At 35.4% G+C, this 26,358-nt stretch overlaps 1 protein-coding gene across 5 annotated transcripts in view; it reads left to right on the forward strand.

Moving 5' to 3' along the window:
• The window catches only part of PTPRK (protein tyrosine phosphatase receptor type K), a 565,097-nt gene that overhangs the window by 498,402 nt on the left and 40,337 nt on the right, over positions 1-26,358 (forward strand). For 4 of the 5 annotated variants that reach the window (XM_036871298.1, XM_036871300.1, XM_036871296.1 and 1 more), the window contains exon 14: positions 23,752-23,890. In XM_036871298.1, coding sequence (XP_036727193.1) covers positions 23,752-23,890 — 139 coding nt within the window. The remainder of the gene's footprint in view (positions 1-23,751; positions 23,891-26,358) is intronic. The other variant, XM_036871299.1, reaches the window with a different exon arrangement.

Below are 26,358 nucleotides of genomic sequence, written 5' to 3' on the forward strand. Positions count from 1 at the left end.
ACCATGTAGGATTGATTCTGTGGAAATGAAGAAACCTTCCTTTTTCAGTTTGAGTCACACATATGAAGGCTTTGATAAGATTAAAATAATCCAAGGAAGCAATTTCAAGACACACAGCTAGAAACAGGAACTAAGAAACATCCATGTCTCACATGACACAGTCACCTAATGGAAGAATCAGGTTTTAAGGACCTTCTACAGGTAATGTCAGGATATACAGATAAATATGAACAGCTCTGGCTGAGCTAGAAACACTGCTGGCTAAGTTAGAAATCCTATGATGTGTATCTTTCAAAATGTCTCTTGCTGCTTTATATTCTTTTTTTAAAGAGCTGGTTATGCTGTCACTTGAAGGTTGTATTTTTTTATGATTCTTGTCACTTTTGGTGCTCTGTCTTTTACCAAGCGTGTGGACCCATTCCCAAGTTTCTGTGAATGTTAGCTGCCAGTGGCTCACAACTCCCCTCTGCTCTTCAGAATCATTTCTGGTTTAAAAGCATTTACATTTCCCAGGGCTTTATGTGCTCACCTCCCAACTCTGTCAGCTTACAGCTGGTAACTAACTGACATGAAGGTACAAAAGCCAGCTCCCTCATTTCAAGGTGAGGTCGGCTCTGGGGCAGTTCACTCTCCTGAGCTTCCCCTTGGGGTCAGTCTGAAGTTAGACTCCAGCTGAGACCACAGTCTTACCTGTCTTATCCTGCTTCCCTCTCTCCTTTTCTCCTGAGAGCACTCCCTTCAATCATGTGCACCCGAATCCTTCTCTCAGGCTCTGCTTCTCGGGAACCTAACCCAAAGCAGTGATGCATTGAAGAGCATTGATCCTGTCATCCTCTCTCTTCCGTCCTCAGTCTCCAGCATATCTGGAACACCACGCTCACAAGTATTTTGAAGAGTGGGCAAAGTAAGAAATTTGACCTTCCATTGGGCAAGTCCTCACTCTGAAATATGGATAATTGAAGTCACAAGCAGTCTAGCACAATTTTAACCTTACTTTGAATCTGAATTCTTAGCTCACTAAAAGAATTAGGAAGTTGGCAGAATTGGGGAGCAGAATTATGACCATGTCAAAGTGGAATCAATTTACCATCCTAACCTGCCATCAGAAACTGTCAAAACATCATATCAAATAGAAGAGGTTCTCACTGATGGAAGTGTACAAAAATACTCAATTAACATAATTATGTTGCACACCTACCCTCTGCCACATTGAAAAAAAATAAGATGTGGCTCATGCTTTCAAGGAATTGTGAATAGTGAGAGAGCCTGAAAGATGAGCTAATAATTGTGATAGAATGTGCCAAGACAGAAAAAAGAATGCTGTACAAAATGACACTTGGATCGGCTGGTGGAAAGACCAGAGACCTTATCTAGAATAGGGACCAGTATGAGCAAATTTAATGGAATGTTCAGGAAAAACTATGTAGAGAAATTAGGCTAAAAGGCATGTTGATGCAGGGTTATAGGAGGACTGTAAGACTCAGGGTTAAACTTAATCTTGAGAGCAGGAGCCAGCTATCAATAGTTCTTTAGGGTTTCATTTTCTCCTCTGCTTTAAAAAATTATTAAAACAATTTTATAACATGAAATGTTTTGAAACTATATCCTTAAAGAATTATTATCATTTTGCTTGTTTCCTTCCTCTTACCAAATGCTTACATAAATATTTTCCATAATTGTAGCAATTGTAATTTCTTATTATTTGTACTTACTGTTGTATCATGAGCTTGTCCCACATTATATGTTTTCAGTTTCGGTGGCTAAATACCGTTATTTAATTTACATTCTCATTTTCATTTTCTCTGAAAGTTTTGTAAGATATTAAACAGGCCAATAGTAGGAAAACCACATATGAATGCTGGAGATAGATAGAGATGAGTGGGACTTGGAATCAGAAACTTCAATAAGGGAAGCACTGCCAGGTAGACCAGGGAAGAGGTGATACCAGCCTCTGTGTCTTCATCCTCATCTGTAAAGGAAGATACAAATACCTGCCTCACCAGCCTTATAGGTGCTTGTGAAAGTTGATTGAAATAATATATCAAAAGAACTTGGCGTTTAAGAAGCTCTTAAGTTATCATTCATTCAACAGAGGAAGTTGTGAAAAAAATTTTTAGAAGGTCACTTTGACTTTTAGGCACACAATTTCCTGAAAGATTCATTGAACTGTTTGAAGGCAGGCGCTGTCTTAACTCATTTTCATGTGCTAACTATACCATTTGACTTACATTTTTGCCCAGCGTACATATTTCTTCAATGAATGAACTAATGAACAGCCAGACAATAATTACCTATTTGCTAGATGGACAAACAATTCTGTCTATTGGGAATCATGCTAGTAGAGTCTGCTACTAAGAAAAATGATATATGCGCTGTTCCAAGATACGATGAATAAGTGAAAATACTTTAGTCATCACATGGTGATGTTAGGTATTTTCTTCTCTTGCTAGTGAAAGTGTATGTTAGCTGTGTACATTAATGGGGCCAGACTAGTGATTGTTGTAAATTATGAGACAAGTGGTGAGGTCCCTCAAGAGTCCAGAGTTCTCTGGGCACTGTGAAATATAAGTCAAGTCTGGAAAAGAAGTGAATTGTCTTTTTCCTTTGTGGCACTGAACTCAGTTATAATTTTTTGTTTAACGTCTGTCTCCCCTTCTGGACTGTAGGCTCCGTGAGAGCAGGGCTTGGGTCACCCTTGAGTCTGCCCTCAGCCGCTTTCACAGCAGGTGCTCAAAAATATTTATTAAATGAATTAACAAATACAAACTGAATGAATGAAATGGGGAGATGGTTAGAATGTTGGGTAAGCCACAATTTCAGTGTGAAGATGTGTTCTGTTTATTGCAAGGGGAAGGGAAATAATATAAAATGATTAATAGCTTCCTCATCTACCACTGAATCCCTGTTCCATTTTAAAAATAATTTTTAAAAGGTTTGCATGAGACACTCTATGCAAAAAAATGCTAGTAATATTTTGCAAAATTATGTAATCTTGCCAAAGTGTGTTGTATGTTGCATGCCAGTAATTTTTTACTCCATAATTTTGATACTTAATCTATATATTAAGTTCCTGCTATGTGCAAAGCACTTCCAGATGTATATTCAATTATCTAAATATGTATTCAGTGATCTTCAAAACAAACCTAAAGAGAGCAGGATTTATCCCATTTTAAAGTTGAGAAAATTGGGTCTCAACAAAGCAGAGTAACTTGGCCAGAGTACACAGCAATTTTTCCTGCTGCCCTTTTGACCTGTAAAACGGTGTCATACCTGGTTCTTTGGCTATTCTAATAACAGTAAAACAAACCTATAAACTCATTCTAAGATATTTACAGAGAGAGCTGATAAAAATACAAGCTAGACATAATATGATTTTCATCATTATAATACAGAACCACATATGTAGATAAAATTTTCATGGACCATAAACTTTTGGAGAACTATTGATATATTGTCAACTGCTTTATCAAATTTGTCCCCAAAATGCTCCTTGTCAATTTCTAGTTGCTATCTATTAATGGATTATAGGCTTTAGATGTATCATACTTAGTAACTCATTTATTCCATGCATGAGGTTTAAAATAATATATATATATATTTTCACTTTACAAAGAACTTAAGTCTTTTGTGCAATTTGAAAATGTCCAAATAAACATGTTCCTTGCCCTCTAGTTCTCATACTGAAAAATAACAATTAAAAATAACCTTTTGGGTAAATACTTCCCCTGTTTATCTAAACTTAGAATAGGACTAAACCAAGAGTTTTGCTTTCCTTGGCTTCTTCCATAATAACCTACTATCATGGTTTGTTGGGAGTTTTTTTCCATCCACAATTTCTTAGCATGTTTTGCCAGCTTTTACTCCTTTTTTGGTGTTTCTTGGGGCTTGGATAGGGGCCCTCTTCTCCTCTCACTTGGATTTGCTGTACAAGACTTTACCATAGCTGCAGTCATGTTCTGTTTTAGGATGACTTTCAAACCTGTATCTCTTAGATATCTCTTCCAAGTTACAGCCCTGTAGCTGTAATATCTCTTTTTCACTGGCACGTATACTCAAGAAGATCAAAACTAATCTGATCTTTCCCCCCTACAATTTGCCTCTATTCCAGTGTTCTTTATCTCAGTTTATATCACTACCATCCACTGAGTAGTTCAAATACTTGGGAATTATGGTTGACTCTTTTCTCTTCCTAACACCCCCTATCCAACCAATCATCAAACACTATTAATCCACTACCTACATTTCTTAAATCTGTCTGTTTTTCTTCCCCATGGCCACCGCTACTAGTTCAGTCAAAGCCACTTTCATCTCTTGTGTGCACCGCTGTAGTATCACCATAGCTGGTCCTTCCGGTCTGCCATTGCCTTCTTCCTACTGACTCTTCATATTCTAACCAGAGAGAACATTTAAAAATGAAAATCTGTTTATGACACTTGTTTGAAATACTCGTTGTGGTTTCCAAATGCTCTTAAAATAAAGTTTAAAATCTTTAGTGTGGCCTACAAAGCCCTGCATTATCTGGTTGTAACCTAGCTCTCAAGTGCGGCCTTGTGTCAATTCCCACTAGTTAGCCACACTAAGCTGTCTTTAATTGCTTGTCGCAAGAAGGCCTTTGAACCTGTCTGAAATGTTTACCCACCCTGTTACCTTTGTTTTTAACCCCTACTAAGGGCTTGGATCTGGGCCCTCTTCCTTGTACTCTTGCTACAAGATTTTCGTGTGGCTGCAGTCACTATACTACAGTATACTAATATTCTACAGTAGGATGCTCGTAAACCTGTTTCTCTTATCTCTGACCTCTCTGCATAGTTACAGCCCTATGACAGCAGTATCTATGCATTCAACATCTTTGTCTCACTGGCACACACCCTTGAGGCCTCAGTATAATTATCCTTTTCTTATTCCCCAAACTAGATTAGAATCTTCTCATAATACCCTATCTTTTATGTCGGAAGATTTACCACAGTTAGTTGTATACTGTCTTTTCCCCTTTAAGCTAAAAAGATAGGTTCTAACTCTTACGGGCTGATACATCCCCAGCATCTATCCAGCACCTGGCATGTAAAAGTATTCAAGTATTTGTTGAACAAATAAAGACTCTATACTTCTTGGCTTGGATAAAATAAATTTGTCTATGATCTCCTATATTTTGAAATTTCAAAAATGATGTATGTACTCTTTGATAGTACATATTATTTGAATGTACACTTTGAAAGAGGTTTTTTCCCCAGAGAAATTATATCATTTGAAAGACTAAAGCATATGCTATAATGTAGTCCTTTAACAGTTATTTCTCTTCTTTGAAACAATAATTTTTATTCTGGGTAGCTATTTAAAATAACCAATTTCAATTATAAATCTTGCCCCTCTTTAGTCATTCAAATCCTTAAGAAATATATATTATGTGTCTTATAGTAACTATCCTTTTTACTAAGAAAAGATCATCTTTCTCCTTTATAATTTGACTGGGGAAGCAAAGTCATATAGTCAGAACTACTTTGCCCAAAGTAGAGAACAAGCTTAATTAATTGAACAGTTATTGAACCTCAGCCATATGAACGTCTCTTTAGCAACATATGGATGGATAGATCCATATGAGTAAGACAGTCCTTGCCTTTAAGGAGCTCACAGTGTAATGGGGAAAATATATGTATATTTAGTGAAGTATGAAACAAGGAATAATCCAGACCTTTTTTTAAAAGACCGTTAAGTGAGATTCTAATTTTAAAAAGATTTTAAAAAAAAAAAAGACCATGAGATTTTCATATATAAAGTGGTAACTTGTTACCAGAGCAAGTGGTGGAAGCATCATGGAAAAGATGGATTTGAGATAGACACTGAAGGAACAAAGGAGATTGGACTTGCAGCAAAGGGATAGAGCAGGACCGCAGCTGGAGATGCAATGAGTTTAGAACATGTGAAGAAACGAGAGGAATTAGGGTATTGGACTCCTTTCATTATATTAAGGGCTTTGTGAAAATAAGGTTGGAGTATATGAATGATTCTCATACCTTTTCCAAATATAGCCCTTCAGCTCTTGAGAAACAGCTATTATGACTGCATTGTGTTATCTTACCTGATTTAAAGGAAGGACCATTTTGGTACATGTACACATAGAATAATAAAGTTTTGAAACACATCACAGGCCCTTCTCTAGCTACTGTGTGTATGAGTATGTGCAGAATGAGGAGAGGTTCTGTTAGCAAAAAAAACAAATAACTAAACAGTGGGAATGAAGAGAAGCAGACCTGCGACAAGCACTGTCAAAGGTGGCAAACTGTCATCTTTGTCTTCTCTGTTCCCTGCCACTCAGCCCCATCACTTTGATTTCTTTCCTTTGGGATTCTCTTGATTACCTACCACGTTCATCTTGAAAAATATTCTTTAAAACACATTAGAAAGCATACAGATTTTAATAGGCTGAATAATGGCCACCTAAAACTATCAGGTCCTGATCTCTGGAACCTATAAATGTTACCTCATAAGGAAAAAGAATATCTGCAGATATAATTAAGTTAAGGATCTTGACAAGAGATTATCCTGTATTAACTGGATGATCCCTAATCCAATCATGTGTCTATTATAAGAAAGAGGCAAAAGAAAACTTGACACCCAGAAGAGAAGACAACATGACCACAGAGACAGAGGTTGGAGTGATGTGATGCTAACAGCCGCCAAAGCTGGAAGAGCCAAGGATGGTCTTCTACCCTAGAGCCTTTGGAGGGAGCATAAACAGGCCAATACTTTGATTTTGGCCCAGTTATACTGTTTTTGGACCTCTGATCCCCAGAACTGTAAGAGAATAAATGGGTGTTGTCTTAAGCCACCAAGTTGTGGTAAATTTGTTACAGAGACCGTTGGAAACGAATATGTAGATAGAAAATTATTTTATGAACTTTTCTCTTAGGTGTAGCTGTTTAGTCGGCATTTTATCTTTTTTGAGCAAGGATATAACCAGTGTTTTCTAAACTACAAACCATTGATATTCATCTTTATTTAAATGTGTTTATGTAGTCTTTCTCTATAAGGTAGGACAATTTAGCAAAGATTTATAAGAATATCTTGTCTCCTTTGAGGTTCAGCTTAGATAACTTTGATATTACAAGAGTTGGAGAAAACAATCTGTCTGAATCAGAGACTTTGGAATAAGAATTTATAGAAACTAATGAAGAAAAACAAAACTTGGCCTCATAGGGAAAGAATGTCTTATGCAAATCTTTGTTGTTAGCCAAGTTCACATACCCAGAATACAAAACTCTGTTTCAATGTTTGTTGGGGACTTGGAAATAGCTTGAGATAATGTAATTTAAAAGGGCTGGTAAATTCCTTTAGCTTTGTAGAATTTATTCCATATATGTCAGAGATATGCTTGTTGTACTGCAAAATAAACTAGCACTGTGTGGCCTTCCTTGAAAAGGTAAATATTGCTCTTACATTTTATTCTTTCATATTCATTTTATTGATACATGCTAATGAACTGCAAAAATGTAGTGGCAGTACTGCAAAGTCTACTGGTAAATTCTGGGAATTATCATAGATCAGTTCAAATGTAGTTCTAATTTTATGTACTACAAAACTATTAAATTATTAATTTCCATTCCTGCTACTGAATTTATATTTATTGTAAATGCAAACATATAACAGTAACCATTAATATTTTCTTTTCCCTTAAAAAATGTACTGGGTAGACAAGAGGATTCATAAGATTGTGGTTTGCTGATGCCATAGCAACATAGTCTTATATTGAGAACATCATCTGTTACATTGCAAGTAGTTGTGGTCATGTGCTTAGAATCGACTTTCAGTTGCTAAAGTACATGGTGACATGATAGGACATGATTTATCCAGATGTTTACACAGCTGTTACAAAGAAATATTTTAGTGTGTTCATATGGCTTAAAATGTTATGTATTTAAAGGATTGAATTACTGTTATGACTTGGACTATTTAAGTAGCTTTGAACTTCATGAGTAGGTTCAATGCCTGTTTCGAAAACAAAAATATGGATGGACAGAGACTAAAATCTCTGAATTATCTGATTGCCCTAGAGGTGTTCTCTGATTGCAAAAATAAGAGATTAAATGGTTCTATTTTAAAATATACTACTTGAGAAGTGATTGTTTCTTTGTTTTTATCATATTTTTGAAAAGAATACTTCCCAGAAGAGTTTTAATAGTAAACCATAGCAAAATATAGAACGTTCAGACAAGCTGGGGGCAAATTCAGTGCTGGAAATAATATGAATGGTAGTGTATTACTCAGAGTTCTCCAGAGAGATGGAACCAATAAGAAGTTAGTAGGGAAGGGCTACAGAACAGATGAATGGGTCTGAGGTTGTCTGGTCCTCTCTAAAGAGGGGTACTGGTTTCAATATACACGTTTAAGTCATACAGATTCCCAAGTGAGTGGTAACCACTGATCTCTGATAGAAGCTCCCTGCCTCCGTCTCAGTTCTTAACTGGAACACTAGTATAGCTGGGCACCCTCTCTGTTCCTGTCCAGAGGTGGGTCTCTTCACTTAGCTATGCAGAGCAGTAAAATATGTTTATTCTTACCATGGTGTGCTGCGTAAAATTGCCTGTAAATTCTCTGATAAATTCTGGTAGTTTTCAGAGATTAGTTAAAATGTAATTCTAGCTTCATACCCTATTAAAATAACACTTTTTTAAACTTGATACTAAATTTATACATTTATTGTATTGCAAACATAATAGGGAATCATTAATCTTGTCTTTTTCTTTAAAAATGTTACTGGAAAACAAGAGGATTTATAAGATCATAGTTTGCTGATCCATTTTAAAAGCCAACTGGCTTTCCAGATCCGAGGAAATGGAGCAAATCAGACCCATCCCTTCCCACCCATGTACCCACCCCATTTTGTTCCACCAGATTAAATGGTTCAAACTGCAAGCAACATGGTTATTCAAGGTCTTGTCCTGAAGGAAGACTGTAATGGTGAAGAAGGGATACATAGGGGAATTATAGCTGACTTAAGTATACTTAGTTCCTTTACCATCAGTGAGAAGCATGCTTCTATACTTAGACCTTCCACAAGAGGTTTCCTTTAAGGACACCTCTCCTTCCTTCCCCATTCTTTCCTTCTTAAAGCTACTCTGAGAGTCTTCAGACTCTCACTCCTTCTTTTAGAAACCATCAAATGTGCCCGCAGAAGAATGTGTCACACTTGGCATCCTTCTTTCCTGCTACAAAATGGAGCCCTCAGTCATTAGCCAGATGTTCTATTTCTTCAGGTCTATGAGGCAGGTTAGAGGATGTTGAGAAGGTGAATTCAGGTGGATTATGATATGACTGGAGGAACCTAATTCCAGTGAAGTTTCCTTTCCAGGGAGAGTTGTGTCATGGTTGGTTCCTTTTATGAAATCCCCTGTGGTATAAGGATACCTTGCAAAGAGAAGAATATTTTTTTCGAACACAGCACAGTTGAAACCCAGGATTGAATTTGTCTCCTATCAGCATGTTTTAGGGCTCATCATTTAGAATAATCAGACCTACTCATTCCCACTATCCATTGGTAGCAGGTAAACATGTCCATGACTGAGCAAAAAGTTTGTGCTACCTGAGAACTGCCTGTTCACAAGCGAATTCACACTCCTTGTCAAGGCTCATTCATTTTGCTACCAGAGAGGGATGGGGCCAGCCGTCTTGTGTCGATTTGGATTGAATTCCTTTTGATTCTCTGTCCACTTCTGATGAAAGAGTAGTGGGTGGAATTTTGCCAGTTCACACCTTATAAATGCAGCTTGGAAATCACAGGTGCAACATGGGTGTGCAGGTGAGAGTGGAGAGCTTGTGTGAGGCACACACACACACATGCACATACACTACTGCTCTTGTTTTCTGCAGACTCAAGACTAAGCTGTTGGAGACATCTCACAGATCTAATATGATATGGAAAAGAGATGTGTAGCAAACCGAGTGACCCTTATCTAGAGGAAATGAAAGGAAAAGAAGTTGAAAGAAGGAAATGAAAGAGTTAAAACAGACACTAATCTTTATTCTTGCAAAATTGAAGGAATTATTATGCTGCAAAAACCAATAAGAAAAACAGAGTAGAGCCTATGATTTTACCTGATTTTTTTGCTTGTAATTTCACCTTGTTCTTTGTCAAGGCAATTAGAAATCAATCTTCAGTTAAGAATCTTGGAATAATTGTTAATATGCACATGATGTTATTATTAATAATTTATTGACTATCTTTAATGATCACAGTTCCTCAAATTATACTTCGTTGTTCAGATTTTAATCTTTGCTTTACCTCTGTTGCCCTTTTCCTGGCTTCTGCTAATCCCACTATTGAGTTCGCTACAGGTAAGAGAAGTTCAGTATTCTTAAAGAAGAACAGTGTATTGAGGATGGGATTTTATGAAGTAAGTGTCTTATCTCTGTGTCAGAGCATGTTGGTTTATGTAGTGATCTCCAGTACTTAAGGTTAGACAGGATCTAGCACATCATCTACCAAGTGTGTATAAACTTTGTAGAAGAGCACAATTTTCCTTTGAAACGTTTGGCTTTCTATATTCCCAAAATATAAAAACGTATTAGGTTGGGGGGACTGAAAAAGAAATATGCTTATAAAATCTAAGGCTCAGAGAAGCCCATAAAAAAGAGCAAGTTCACATTGAGGTTAATGGAAGAGTTGTTGATCAGCATTGTCCAAGAAGAGCAGATCTGCCAGCGAGTATTGAGGACTGGGAACCCAGCTGTGGGATCTGGTGATACTGGGGGACAGTGCCTCAGAGATCTCTTCAGAATAAATGACATTTTTCTTTTTCCCCATAAGCTAGGAGTCCTTGACAGTAGCAGGACTCATTTGGAGTGAGGTGCTTAGAAACCAGCTTTAAGGAATTCAAAACAGAAAGTGGAAGAAGTATGTGAGCAGTGGATTCAGTGAGCTTGGAGGTAATTGAAAAAGCAAATATACTAAAGGTCAAAGAAAAATGAGGCCACTTCTTTGAGGGCTCTGAGAATTAGATCTTGAGGGAAGAAAAGTAAGGGACCAACAGTTGGGATGGCAAACAGGCAAAAAGACAAAACAAACAAAACAAAAAAACCCACCGTGGTTTAAAAATTAGTCACAGTGGAATATAAAGCGAGGACAAAGGATAAAGGAAAAGAGGATATTTCTCAGGGTATGGGAGAGCTGAAGCCACCACTGATGGGCATTCTTCTTCTGAGAATGAATTTATACCAAATACATACCTTTTAAAATAATAGGCAAAAAGGTTAGGTAGCCTATTTGCATTTACACTATAAAACTCTTATCTCCCAAACAGTGTCGTGGTTAAATCTCTAACTCATATGAGGGATTTGGAGATCAAGTATTGCCTGAATCCCTACTATTTGCTAGAGAGAGAGAGAGAGATGCTGGTGTATGCCCTCAAAGAAGAAAAGATATGGAAAACACACATAGGAAACAAACCTTGATGAACTTTCTTTAAGATTATCTCATTTACTCCTTAGAATATGTATGAAAGAGTATTATTGCCCCATTTCATAAAAGAAACTGATATTCAGAGAAGATGTCTAATTTCCCCCGAGTTCATATAATCAGTGAATGTTAACCTTGCTCCTCCCAAAACTCCACCCTACCTCTATTAGGCTGTGATTTACAGTACAGGTAAGAAACAGAATCTATAAGGGCATAGGAATTCAGAAGAGCGTGAGATTGAAGAACAGAGGCAGCCTTCATTGAGGAGATAGAAATTTTCTATTGAAAGGGTCCTATTTAGACAAGGGGAGGGCTTTGAGTGTAAAAAAAAGGCTTATTATCTAGAAGTGTACAAAATGTAATTGATTAAAGTATCTTGGATTTAAGTGTTTGCTAGATATTTTGAGAAGTAGAAATTGTGAAATATAGCCAGGGCTTAGATAACTTTACACCATCAAGAACCATTTAAAAATGCGCCTCCTAACTGTTCACTCACAGCCAAAAGATATTTTAGGATTAAAACCAATCTCAAGTTCTAAAACATTTATTAATAATTTAGACTTTATACTAAATTATCTTAGAAAAGTTGGAACTCAAATAAAATCACTTTTTATCTGGCTCCTCTGCACAGTATTAAGGCAGGCTATAATTTAGTAAATAAACACCTGTGAAAATTGCACTGCAACCTCTATTAATATGATTTAAACCATGTTGCATGCTCTCCTGAGATATGCCAGATTAATGAATTTTCCAAGGCTTGGTGGAAAATGACCTGCTGAAAATGAAAGTGGGATTCATAACTAAAAGCAGTCAAAAAGCAGCTAATCTTAATCCCATTTTACAAATAATGAAAATGGAAATAGGTTAAAGGTAGGTCATATTTATTTTAGACTACATCACATCCTTGTAACATCCACATTTGAGCACTAATAAAGGTTTTCTTTGGTTTCTGTTTCTTTCTCTATTATTTCAAATTATATTATATTACATTCAAGTGTGTGTGTGTGTGTGTGTGTGTGTGTGTGTGTGTGTGCGCGCGCATGTGTGTGTTTCCTGTTTGTGCTCTAAATGACATATTGGGATGACTGGCCCAGATCTGGCATTCTGAGTTCTGTGCCAACAAAAATGTCAAGTGCGTTTGCCTTTTAATTAAATGCAGTGCCTGCATTTAATATTCCAGATTTTTCCCTGAAGAAGAGACTTTCCTGATCTTGTAGTTTATAGGAGAAAAAAAAAATCACTGACATTATCATGAAGCTTTCTTCCCCCGACAACACCAGATATCTACATTATCACTTTATAAACATTTCACTTTAAGGTTCAGGTTTAGTTGTTCTGTAGCCTACTTTTATAAACACTGTGCGTGGATACGTGATCCAGCGTTGTTTGTTTTAATTTATTCCTCTTATTTCTCAGTAATCTTCAGCTCAATCTACTTTATTCTTAATAGGCCACTACTACTTGGATGTCCTACATGTAATAATTAGTATGTGGAAAGTGTAGTTCCTTACCATTTACACTTTCCTTTCCACTTCCTGTACCTTTGGCGTAAATGTTGGCCAGCTCATTATTCCCCAGGGTCATAGCATTATATTATTTGTCTTCTTATTTTTGTACTTCCCCAAGTTAATTTTAATTCACTCTATTGTTATTCTTTGATCACCTGTATTACTTGAGGTTTAAAAAAAAACCTTTTTTTTAAAATCAGGTAGACAGCTCTATAATCTCTGAACCCCCTTTAATACCTAGTACAGAGAAAAGGCATTCAAAACATTTTGCTACTGATATGGTATACTCTTCCTTTTCTCAGTAAAAAGCCACACTATCTACCTCCAAGTTTTGTTCAGAGAAATCGTCCCTCACCTTTGAATCTAAAGAGGTCACCATGGTCTTCTGCCTCATCCCCTATTTTAATTCTCAGTGTAGAACTTCCCACTATCAGATGATGCTTATTTACTTGCGTCTCATCTGCTTCACAACACAGGGATGTAAATTGCATGAGAGCAGAGATATTCTCTGTCTTGTTCAGTGGTGAATCTTCGGAGCTTAGAATTGTGCCAGGTACACGCCAGGGACAACAGTTAATTCATTTATTAAAGAAAGGAAGGAAAACCATGCCTTCATGGATTTAAGAGTCCATTCATCCATCTATCTACTCATGACTGATTTTTTCTAGAAAGGATTTGGTTTGACTGCCAATTTATTTGTATTTTTATCTCTCCAACTTTACTCCTTTCTTTATGTTTAGGTAGTGATTGAAGTTGATACCTCTCTGATCTCTTTCTCTCACTCTCTCGCTCTCTCTTTGAGTTCACAGTGGCAAAAAATATTCCTAAAATAGGTGGCTAATCACATTTCTCCCAAGTGAAAGCGCTAGATAGGAGTCAGGAAGCATGAACTATATTTTTAATTGTGTCAGTAACTGATACTGTGACCATGAAAAAGCCATTCACCTCTTCTGAGTTTTTTCCTTATCTAAAAATCAGAGTTGGACTTTGATGTTGAATAATTCTAAGAAATGTTTTAGGATGTCAACAAACCAGATACAGTTTTATGCCCCTATTCAGGACCCCTGGTTGTTCCTCTTTTTAGTACTTGGCATATTCTGCTAATAAGTACAATTATTTAAGTACTTATCATTTTGCTTCTAGATTATATACTCTCTAAAGGAAGAGCATTTGTTCATCTTTCTGGTTTTTAGCCTAATACAGTCTTTTGTACCCCAGAGGTATTCAACAAATATGGGATGTGATAAAGAGTAGTGTTAATAACTCTGTATTTTTAGAAATTAGACTTCTCTCCGTTTGATGCTGTTTATTTGAACATGTATTAGCTATGGTTCAAAAATCTAGATTTGGTAAAAGAGTTTCATCTGAATTTAATTATGCTTTATTTAATTATTACGCTTACTGAGACCTTATGTACCAGGTATTGTCCTAAGGACTTTATGTATTTTAGCACATGCCATCTTTCCATCGATCTAGAACCTAGGTATCTTTATCATTTCTATTTTACTGATAAGAAAACTTAGGAATGCCGTGGTTAAATAACTTTCTCAAGATTACCCAGCTAGTGAGTGGCAGAGCTGGGACTGAAACCCAGATCAATTGTTTTGTTATAACAAAAATATAGAGCTGGTACTTTTGAGGGGTGCAGAGATGGTCCGAGCCCTATGTCACCTCATGGGTACTGGCAGAAGCTGAAGCAAGTTCTCTTTTTTAGATGAAAGCATGATCAATTTAGGTCTGCAGGATTCTCACAGACTATCATAAAGCAATTAACTCACAATCAAAGGTCCCCAAGCATTCATGAAAGTAATTCACTGTGAGGGATAGCAGAAAAAACAGATCTTAATTCCCAAAGGACTGCAGGGATTAGGATTGTCAGGTACAGAATACAAAAGCGCTATGAGCCGTGTACACAATATTTAAAGAAACAAAAGTGCAAATCATAAAGATTAGCAAGATACTATCAGGAGTTGCTAAACAAAGAACCATTTGCAAAGAACCAAATGGAACTTTTAGGAAGAGAAGCACAATTGTTTGAATTGAAAAATAAGTCTTTGGCTGTGGCTGGACTACTTCGACAGCAGCTTTAACAGAAGTGAAGGGATCATTTATCAGCTGGACTTTAATCTGAAGAAGTTACCCGTGGCAAAACATAAAGACCAGTCAAGATACTTCAGAGGAAGAGGACTAGGCATGGAAACATGCCCATCATATATTATAACACACTATGGAGCTATAGTACTTAAAACCATGTTATGTCAGTACAGAATATTGTCTCTTGGGAAATAATGGAAAATCTGGAAACTGAATTCCTCCATTTATATAATTTGGATATAGGACAGAAGTGGTTTTGTAGATCATTTGGATCAATTGAAAACTTGTCCACAGATAACTGGATATTTATGTGAGGGGGAGGGGCCTGAAATACCTTCCTACTGTATATTATACTCAGAAAGCAATTCCAGATAGAGCCAGGGTTAAATATGAAATACACAGTTTTAAAACTTTTAGAGAAAAAAGAAGAGATTGTTTTTATGAATTCAAATAAATGATTAATATATTTGACTTCACTAAAATTAAGAACTGCTATTCATCAAGATACTATATTTAAAGTGAAAGAAATGTCACCCACTAGAAGGTATTTGCAACACTTATAACTGACAAAGGATTAGTATCCACACATAAAGTATTACTATAAACAGATAAGAAAAAGATGAAACCCAAATGGAAAAAATGGGTCAAAGTTGTACACCAAGCATTTCAGAAAAGAAGTACGTATAAATATTTCAAATAAGTATCTCAAAGATGATATTAGTAATAAAATGCATATTAGATATCATTTTCTAGCACTAAATTGGCAAAAATTACAAAAGTCTGATAATACAAAGTTTTAAGATGTAATTTAAACAGAGTTTACATACACTGCTGTGGGTGTGTTAAATCAGTAACAATTTGTCATTATCTTGTAAGGTGAAATATTTGCAATCATATAATAGTTGCAGTCAAAATCTGCTGGATGCAATCCAAGGGAGCACAGTTTGCCAAACCCTGGAATAGATGGAGGAGTATTTCAGTATTTGGGGAATGGCTGATGCTTTTAACTGATTCGGGTTGAAAGATACCCTAAAGCAGTGGTCCCCAACCTTTGTGTCACCAGGGACTGGTTTCGTGGGATACAATTTTTCCACGGACGGGGTGGGGTGAGGGGTTGGTTTAAGAGGTAATGCAAGCAATGGGGAGCAGCAGTTGAAGCTTCACTCCCTCGCCCGCAGATCACCTGCTGCTGGGCGGCCCGGGTGGGCTGGCGGCCCCTGCCCTAAAGTAATTGTCAGTAGATGAGATTGAAAAGGTTGATGAGAGCCTCATATTGAAAGGCCTTATATGCCATACCAAGAACTTTTGCCATTCCTCTTGAATGGAAAGCAGTTAAAGGAGTCATTTAATCACATTTGCATCTTAGAAAACTCCTTTCGGTGGCAATAGAGAGGATAAATCTGAGGAGGCCTACATGGGAAGCAGAAAGGCTTAGTGAAAAAGCAGGATGACTGGGTCTTGATCTGAGGCAGTGAGAAAATGGAATGGAGAATTAAGGACAGATTCCAGAGATAACTTAGTAGACAGACTCCACTGTGTTTAAGAAGTAAGAGAGGGCTTCCCTGGTGGCGCAGTGGTTGAGAGTCCGCCTGCCAATGCAGGGGACATGGGTTCGAGCCCTGGTCTGGGAAGATCCCACATGCCGCAGAGCGGCTGGGCCCGTGAGCCACAATTACTGAGCCTGCGCGTCTGGAGCCTGTGCTCCGCAACAAGAGAGGCCACGATAGTGAGGGGCCCGCGCACCGCGATGAGGAGTGGCCCCCGCTTGCCACAACTAGAGAAAGCCCTCGCACAGAAACGAAGACCCAACACAGCCAAAAAATAAATAAATAAATAAATAAATAAATAAATTTAAAAAAAAAAAAAAAAAAAAGAAGTAAGAGAGCACACTAAGTCTCTACTTTACCCAATTAAATAAATTGAAAGGGGAAACTTAATGGAAAATCCATATGTAAAATTAAATATTTGCCCTTCATTAAATTACCGTGAAATAAAAAATAATATTTTACATGGTTTTTGACTTTTAAGTACATTCCTGAAATGTGATACTTATTTCTTTTGCTTTTTCAAAAAGTATTTCTATTATTTCTTCAGGATTTTATATAACATTTTGAACTATGGTTTTAAAAACAAATTTAGAGACTCGAAGACTACAAAAAGTTGCTTAAGCAGTGTGAAATTAAGTTTAAATATTTGTAATATTAATCTATACTTCAATTTCATAGTTGTTTAAAGCCTCCATAGACTTCTGCACTGTTATTTTCCACATCAGAAATTTTCAGATAATACCCATATCTTTATTAAATAAGAACAAAAATTATATTCTAGTTATTATTTAAAGAAAATGTGTGACATATAGCTGTTTTCCCTTTTCACCAATATAAAACTCTGATAGACCCTGTGTTTTATTCAATAATCTAAGACAATTTTCATAAGATCATATGACATGATGAAGCAAGTGACTTCAAAGAATCCCTAAGTTAAATAATGCATGCTTCAAGATGCCCTTAAGGCTTAGACATCCACTGCGGCAGACTATTTAATTAATAACATGCACTTTACAAAACTCATCATTATATATTTATACAATAGACTGCTAAGATTTTTTTAAAACTTTTTCAGTAATGTCAGTTCCCCTATTCATAATTTTTAATTTTGATATGATGGACCCAAAGGGCTAACATCCAGGCCATCTCTACCCAGGGCAGCAGCATCTACTTCTGCTTTCCACTACAAGTGTTTCAGTTTATAAAAAATATTTCCCGTCATTATGTCACTTACTATTTCTAAAAGCTATATAACATAGGCACTGTTATTATTTTTACTTTTTGATGAGATATTTACTCTAAGAGATGCTAACTTGCTATTGCCACACAGCAAATAAGAGAAGGAACTCAGAATTAAAATAGAGTCTTGCTGATATCAAATCTCCTGTACTTCGCATGATGCTGGAATTTCCCTGCACTTGGGTTTGGTGGTAGATGTGGCAGATGGTAGAAAAGGTTAGCCTTGTGAAGGAATGGCTAGCAGAAGGGGTCGAAATTTCTAGAGACAATTTAGAAATGTATGTACCAAGTTCGTCTTATGCCAACACCCAAAAAAACAAGATATATATGTCTGGTCAAATATATCCTTGTGTTTTTTAAAAAAGACAACAGATTTTCTTTATGCCACTACAATCAACCATAGGCAGGTTTAGTTTTATTCTTTCATTTATTCAACCAATACTTTGTACTGTTGCTCCTTTCCAGGTCCTACTGGAAGTACAATGGTAAGCAAAATAAACATGGTCCCTGCTTTAATGAACTTTATTTTAACAGCAGTGGGAAGCCGTTGGAGGGTTCTAATTAGTGGAGTGACATGGTACAGTCTTAGAAAGACTATGTGCTGCAATGTTGGTTTTGATGTGGGTTAGGCTTAGAGAATGCAGTCAGGGAGATAAGACCAGTGGCAGCTGTATAATCTGGGTGAAGGATGATGTTGACCGGAGTTAAGGTAGTAGCAGTGAGGATGGAAAAAGTAGAGACAGGAGATATTTAGGAAGTAGTAGTACTTTGAAACTAATTGTATGAGGAAAAAAAGTCAAGTGATCATACATGCCAGTTTGCCCAGGACAATTCTAGTTTTTGCCTTTTGTCCTGTCATAATTATTAAGAGTATCCCCCTTTACTTTCAAAAGCATTCCAGTTTGGATGATAAATTATATGTTAATCCTAGAGATAAGGAGAGGAGGATGCAAGAATGGTGCTCAGGTTTCTGGCTTGAACACTGTGTAGAAAGTTGTGTCATTTTCTGAAAGGTGACACACTAGGGGAAGAACCGGTGTGAGGGTAAGATTATGAGTTCAGATTTGGATATCGTGTGTTGAAGGTGACTTTCCTACATTGAGGTGCAGACATATAACAAGAATCAGATGACTATATGGGTCAGGAGTTCAGGTTGGAGGCCTTAGTTAGAGATATGTGAATATGGTATCTCTCTCTCTCAAAATATCTTATTGTATGTACCCTTCTTCTTGCAGTGATGTGAGATGATAAAATGCCTACCTGATGAGATGAAGTGAGGTAAATGACATAAGCATTGTGTCCTAGTGTTAGGCTACTATTGACCTTCTAACGATGTATCAGAAGTAGGATCATCTGCTTCAGGTGATCCTGAATCATGAAGCCATGACGAAGTCGATAGTTGGATGTCAGGAGCAGATGATGTGATGGTTGGGGATCCTGGGTGGGAAGTATTGGGATGGTGCGAGATTTCATCATGCTACTCAGAACAGTATGCAAGTTAAAACTTATGCAGTGTTTATTTCTGGAATTTTCCATTTAATATTTTTGGACCACAGTTTACCACTGGAACTATGGAAGGTGAAACTGGTTAAGGGGGGACTACTGTGTATTGATTTGAGAGTGACCAGCATGGATGGCAACTGAAGTGACAGAAGTGGATGAAATTACCAAGCCAGAAAGTATGGAAAACTGTATCAAGAGGTTCAAGTTGTCGCTGAGGAACTCAAAGCAGCACCCAGTTTTAAGGGAAACAAGGGAGGGACTCACAAAGGAGATCTGGAAAGGAAAAGCTAGTCATAGGAAAACTGGGAGATGGCCAAGTAATGGAAGCCCTAGGAAAGGACTGTTTCACAGAAAGAGTGGATAGCAATGTCAGATGCTATCAAGAGGTTGCATGAAATAAGAAAAGTTGTACATTGAACTCAGTAACTAGTAAGTCATTAGAGATGGTGGTGATGGTGGGTTGGTGGCATTGGTAGACATAAGCCTGATTATAGGATTTTAAGTAATGATTGGAAAGTGAGTGTGAACAATTTTTCAGAATTATAACTGAAGAGAAAAGAAAGCATTAGTGAAATACCTGGAGAATATGCAGAATTTGCAGGACGATGGTGTCTCTAAAGCCGCTGTGAGATCACCTAATATATTGTACTTAGAGGCTTCTATCTCTAATATCCACCATGAAGATGGATTGCATTTGTATGATTGCAGCTATTGTGTAATTTTAATTAAATTTATGTATTTTTAGGTATTTGTATATTTTTTACCTAAACCTTTTACCTAAATTTTTTAGGTAAACTCTTTTTAAGTAGTGGGAGCAAGGACACAATTTATAAAGTTGCTTTAATTATTTTTGCCCAAAAAATGCATCTCATAAATTTGCTCCATAAAAATAAAATACTGCCTTAGTTTTTTTCCCACTGTCCAAAAAATTATACTGCTCTAGGCTTCAGAACACTGGGGATTCTCTGAATATTCTTTGGCAGATAAAAAAGGTAAAGATTTATGGCAAAGGAAAGCATTTCTGAAAAAGGTGCTCCACATTGCCTTTGTGTACGTGCATAAATTATAAACAGGGCTCAGGGGTGCAGTCACTATAATAGCTTTTTGCTCTCTTTGAAGAAAATAGAAAATGCTCACTTAGGGGCTAGTGCTTGTGTTTCCATTAATGAATCTTCTAAGGTTGAATGATTTTAAATAGGATATTTATGTTCCTTGGTTTAGCAGGGCAAGAACTGGGAGAAATACATGTGATTAAGGTATCTAATGTAATAAATTTATACAGACATTTAATAAAAATGCTGTTAGTAATAATAATAATAACTCATAGCTAAAGACTTTGAGGAGGATTCACAATCAAGGGAAAACAACCACCAAATCATATGTTCCTGGAGAATTTGATTAGCCTTCAATGCTCAAGATTTATAATGATTTGAAGCATTGACGAACAACTCTTTTGCACCAGAGTTGTAATCATGACAAACTAGCAATCTTACCCAATTCAAATGAATGAACTTGGCGTTTTTTTCTTTCTTAACCACTTGGTAAATATTAATTGAAGTCCATTGTTTTACAAGTACATATATTCTATGACTTTATAGTAGTAACACTGTTTTACATAATAGATTATAAATGTTTCACTACTTTGCACCCTGAATACTACCTGCAAGGTTATCAGTATCCTTGGTCAGAAATTTACTTTTAGATTTGGCTTTTCTTTTCTGGAAATATGTTTAGATTAATTTATTAGCAGATCTATATTATTTAATGAGACTTTTAAAAAATTCTTTATCTTCTGTATTTGAAATTGTTTACCCATCACCTACATGTCACTTTTGTTATATAATAATTAATCACAGTTAGTATTAAGGCTGGATGTTCGTACTTCGTGATGATAGTCCATTTTGCACCTGTGTATATTGTGAGGGTTGTCTGCTTCTGGTGGAGCTTAGCAGTTCTGAAGATTCTTATGAAATATAACATATGCTACTTACAGCATAATATCTTTGTAAAGTTATTCTATAATAGCATGTGTTTAATTGAATTAAAATGTTATATTAAAAATATATTTACCTCACTGAACAAGAAATAATCTTACAAAGACTTTCAGAAAGTTTAATTCTGTGAGTTAAGTCAGAAAATCACAAAGGAATCATTATCCTTGCCCTTTGAAAGCCACATGTAACACAGAAACTTATGAGCGTAAGCTTTAAATAGTGAATAATGATTCGTTGCATGCCCTAAAGTTTTTTCTAGAGATTTCTACATCATTGTCTCCCTATTTCAAGCAGTAACTGTGTCAAACCAATCCAATTTGAGAATTACAAACAATAAATATATTCTTTTTAGCTTTATATCCAACTTTGAAATATACTCCCCCTGTTTTTATTGAATATATATGTATACATACATAAATACACACATACATTTATACATACACACACACTGATATACGTATGTATTTCTAAAGTTGCTCTTGGGAAAGAAGAGATCTCCATTATATTTAATGCATGTTTTGATGAACTGAAACAGAATATGTAGTTTGAAATGTGGTAAGCATTGAACTACCTCTATTTGAGATTGGAAATTCCCTGAAGCCTGGATGTAATGGAAAGTGTCAAGTCAGAAAGGAAAACTCCCTTGCTTACCAGAAGAAACAAACTGAAGGCTTGCTTTTCTTTCTTGAGAATTATAGTTACCAAATACTGGTCCATGGGGATTTTATCCTATCCAATTGAAATAGATAAATTAAGACAGTTATAGTGAATTATTTTCCAAAGTTAACTGTGTTCTCCCTAACACTTTTCTTCAAACTATGTTTCCTACTGGTTTACCTTTAAATCGCCATTTTATGAAATGACACTGATATTAGATATATTAGTTCTTTTTAATTTCCTACTTGGAAAAATTAAAAGTTAATGACCTTGTGTCCATCCCCTTTGGGAGGAAACTGTGGCTGGTTGGAAAACTGAAGTGGATATTTAAATGTGCAGAACTGGGGGTGAAAGCAGAGGTTGGGGGTAAAGAAGCCAAGAGAGAGAAGCTAAAGAAGAAAGTACTGGTATGTAGAAAAATGGGTAATTTAAAAAGGGAATTATCAAATTATCCATTAGGAAGGTCTGAGGTTAGATTTAGGGATCCTTTTGTTTGTTCATTCAGCCATCATCTCTTGACACTGATGGTTACTTTAAGACAGTTTCCCAAATGTGCCTAATTCTAAGAATCACCTGTCCTCTGTCACACAGATTCTTAGCAAGAGGGGCCATGGATCTGGAAACATTGAGAAATGCTGCTTTAGAAGACAGAAGATATGTTAGATTTTTGTCTCTGTTCTTGAGCAATTTCTAATCTGTCCTATATCTCTAAGCCTCAGGTTTTTTAATCTGTAAAATGTAGATAATAATGCTTTCCTTGCCAGTTTTAACGGCAAATGAGGTAAAAGGAAGATGTCTTCCAAGAGTTACTGGAGCTTGTAAATTGGGTAGGATTTATAATATTAATTGTGTATGTATGTGGAGGATGGTGGTGGCTTTGAGAAAGAAAGAAAGTGAGGCGATTACAAAGAATTAAAAAAAAAATTTTTCATCTTCTCAAAGTTCTGTTTCCCAAGTTTATTACCTGGCTTTTATTTGTTAAGAGAATGTGAAATATTCCTTAATGAATCTGTTTTCCTTTGCTTATTCTTGTCTTCCTCCAAACCAACTGTTTATTTCAAATCTTTTTTTTAAAATATTTATTTATTTATTTATTAACATCTTTATTGGAGTATAATTGCTTTACAATGGTGTGTTAGTTTCTGCTTTATAACAAAGTGAATCAGTTATACATATACATATGTTCCCGTATCTCTTCCCTCTTGCATCTTCCTCCCTCCCACCCTCCCTATCCCACCACATCGTAAACTCACACCTCCAGCACTTAGACTAGGCATTTATTTAACCTAACCCTTTGTGTCCCAGACAAATGCCCTTGACACTGCTTTAAAGGCCCAAGCACAACACCTTGCATTTTAGTGGAGAAGTGATTATTGAATGAAGTGATAAAAGAATGAATCTCTAAATTTGACCCTGTCTCTTTCCACTGTACTATTTGCTAAAACTCCTGTGTTCTTACTTTTAAGGATACTTGGAGAAAAACAGTTCACCATTCCCTTTGATAGTTATTTCTAAGTTTTTATTTTTTTATGTTAACAAAATATCTCTTCAAAAGTTTCCCTTAAAAAAAAAAAAAAAAAGTTTCCCTTTACCGTTAAGTCTCTCATGCTGGAGTTTAGCATGCTACTGTATTTATATTTTCGAGTTATCTTTATTCAAATAAAATAAATTGTCTTTTTGTAGTAATCTTTAGCTGGGAATAATTTTCCTTTCTGTGATAATTAGCTGCTTTCAGTAACTTATTTTTTTGATTCATTTAGCAGCAGCAACAGAAGAACCAGAAGTGATTCCAGACCCAGCCAAGCAGACGGACAGAGTGGTGAAAATAGCAGGAATTAGTGCTGGGATTTTGGTGTTCATCCTTTTGCTCCTAGTTGTCATATTAATTGTAAAAAAGAGGTAAGACCTGATTTTGTTCTGTCCCACTCACTTACCATATGTCACTGTCACTAGTTTTGAAGCACTTTTTTTGTTTCCCTGAGTGTTTTTAAATTAGAACAAACAACAAGAATTGAATTTTAACAATGTTGCCAGCATCTGGGTCTATTTCTTATGCTTTGTAAATAAATTCTTATTGGTTATTTGCAGTTTAATTTTGGATATAAAATATACTTTTTGTCAATTTAACCTTGAAATTAATGTATGAATTTAAATTCCTCGAACGCTTGAGTTATTAACGTATCTTACGTTTTGAAGCATTATGTATTGCGAATGGCAAAATAAGAGTTTATTATGATATTTGGGTTATGGTCTATGAATTATTTTGTACTCTTACTCTGTTTTTCTAAATGTTGGCTACAAATAAGATAAGAAGAATATGGGCATTATTTTACAAAATTGTATATTTATATTCACTGACTAAATATTTCAGCACTTTAATATGAAGAGTCAATTCTTTTTAATTGAGCATTAGTCTTTTATACTATATCAACCAATATCGCCATCTTCTGGAATTATATGAAGATATTAAGACCTACAGGAATTTAAATTGAATTCTATTTGGGAGATTAAGGTATACTTCTACCAGAAAACATTTCAAAGAATACAGTTTTTATAACTTGAACTTTTTCCTGTTCCATAAGGTGTCATTATCTGTAAGGCATTGTTTTAGAAATTAATACAACTCTCCAATCTTTCCAATCGTATGTTTTAAATAATATTAAAATTTGGAAGGATTTAAAAACAAATCTTTACAGAGTATAGTCCTAAAATACTTTGGTGTATAGAAGTGTTTGTCATTCATTAATTATATTGAATATAATAAAAGATGTTGCTTACATTATATTAAATCATATAATGTACTATTTTGATTGTTATTTTGTACTCAAAATAAATCATTAATAATATAGATAAGACTCATACTACATGTTTAATGATTCCATGAGAGTTTATTTTAATGTATTGCCTCTTTACAATTATCCCCTGGAGATATATATGTTGGAGAAGACACATCTGCATTAGAAACATTAGGTATGCATTGTAGTGTTTTGTGTTAAATTAGCTACATACGTGCTTTCCCCAATAGTGCTTTCTCTTTTTGCTGTTGTCTACCTCTGTGGTTGGAAAATACATCATATTTGAGACAGGAAGATTTAAGTATTTTACTAACACAAATTTGCCAATCAAGATCAATAAAATCTTTGAATATAACTTTCAGACCTTATGTTTCCATTTAGTTTAAATTTATATTTGGAGAGTTAAACTAAACAGTTTAGAGAGTTAATTAAACTTTGCTTTAGAGTTAAAATTATCTCAGCCACTTCAGATTGGATATGAAAACATAAAAATGGCCTCTGGTTATGTCTTCACTCAGTTAGAATTGGGTTAAACTTACTGATTTTATTGGTTAATTATTTGAAAACACTTACTTATCATTATAACATTTCTTATCTGTGGCCGTCTGTTTTAAAAAAAACTGAAACATAAATTTTCTAAAGTACACCAAAACAATCTCTAAGCGTGATTTTTTGTGTGTGGGTAAAATGCTCTGACAAACTCTCTAAAATTGCCTAATGCATCAAATTCTTTTTCTGGTTCATATTTTAAATGGTTGGATAAATGAGCCTTTCTATTAAAATGTTTAATGTTTGAGTTTTCATAATTATGCTTTAATTGATTGTCTTCTACTAGAAAGTATGCTAGGGCTTTTGTTTCTCTTCCTCATCACTACCTCTAGGACTAGAAAAGTTGCAATTCTATAGATAGATGAAGTTACATGTTTAGATATATTACCTTCTAGTGTATAATATAACTAAGAATCCCTTACTTACCTAAGAAACTTTGTAATGACTTTTAGTTGTATGTAGTGTGTCACACATATATTGTGTATGACAATCACAAATATGTTTATTATACATACACAAAAGCATAGATATATAACAGTATTGGTTAGTATCAAAGTTAACAATTTTAGTATATAATGTAGTTTCCCTACATTATATACTAATACACAAATTTATAATAAAAATAATGGAAAAGCAAATTATTTTAGCCCCTTAGGATCTTTATTTTTGTGGGAAATTGTTAAGTTTCTCAAAACTTTATCCCTCACTGGGAATAGTATACGTAGGTATATTTCTCATGTTGAAAAAAAAAATCTGTGTATTTTTGGTTGTTGTATAAAGAAATGGTTTGGAATTTAATTTAGTAAAATTCTACAGCTAAGGGTATATATAAAGTAAGTTTTTAGGCTAAGAAAAGGGATATTGCATCTTTCAAAACGCAATGTCATTTTAATTTAATCACTGTTGAATTATTTCCAAATGTATGCCATTTTTTCATTGGTTATGTATTATTTTAAATTTGCAGCATGAATACATTAATAATTCCAAACATAAATTTGAAATTATGCTTCAGTACAGTAAATG

Source organism: Balaenoptera musculus, chromosome 12, assembly GCF_009873245.2.
Source record: "Balaenoptera musculus isolate JJ_BM4_2016_0621 chromosome 12, mBalMus1.pri.v3, whole genome shotgun sequence".
In the NCBI taxonomy this organism is placed as follows: domain Eukaryota; kingdom Metazoa; phylum Chordata; class Mammalia; order Artiodactyla; family Balaenopteridae; genus Balaenoptera; species Balaenoptera musculus.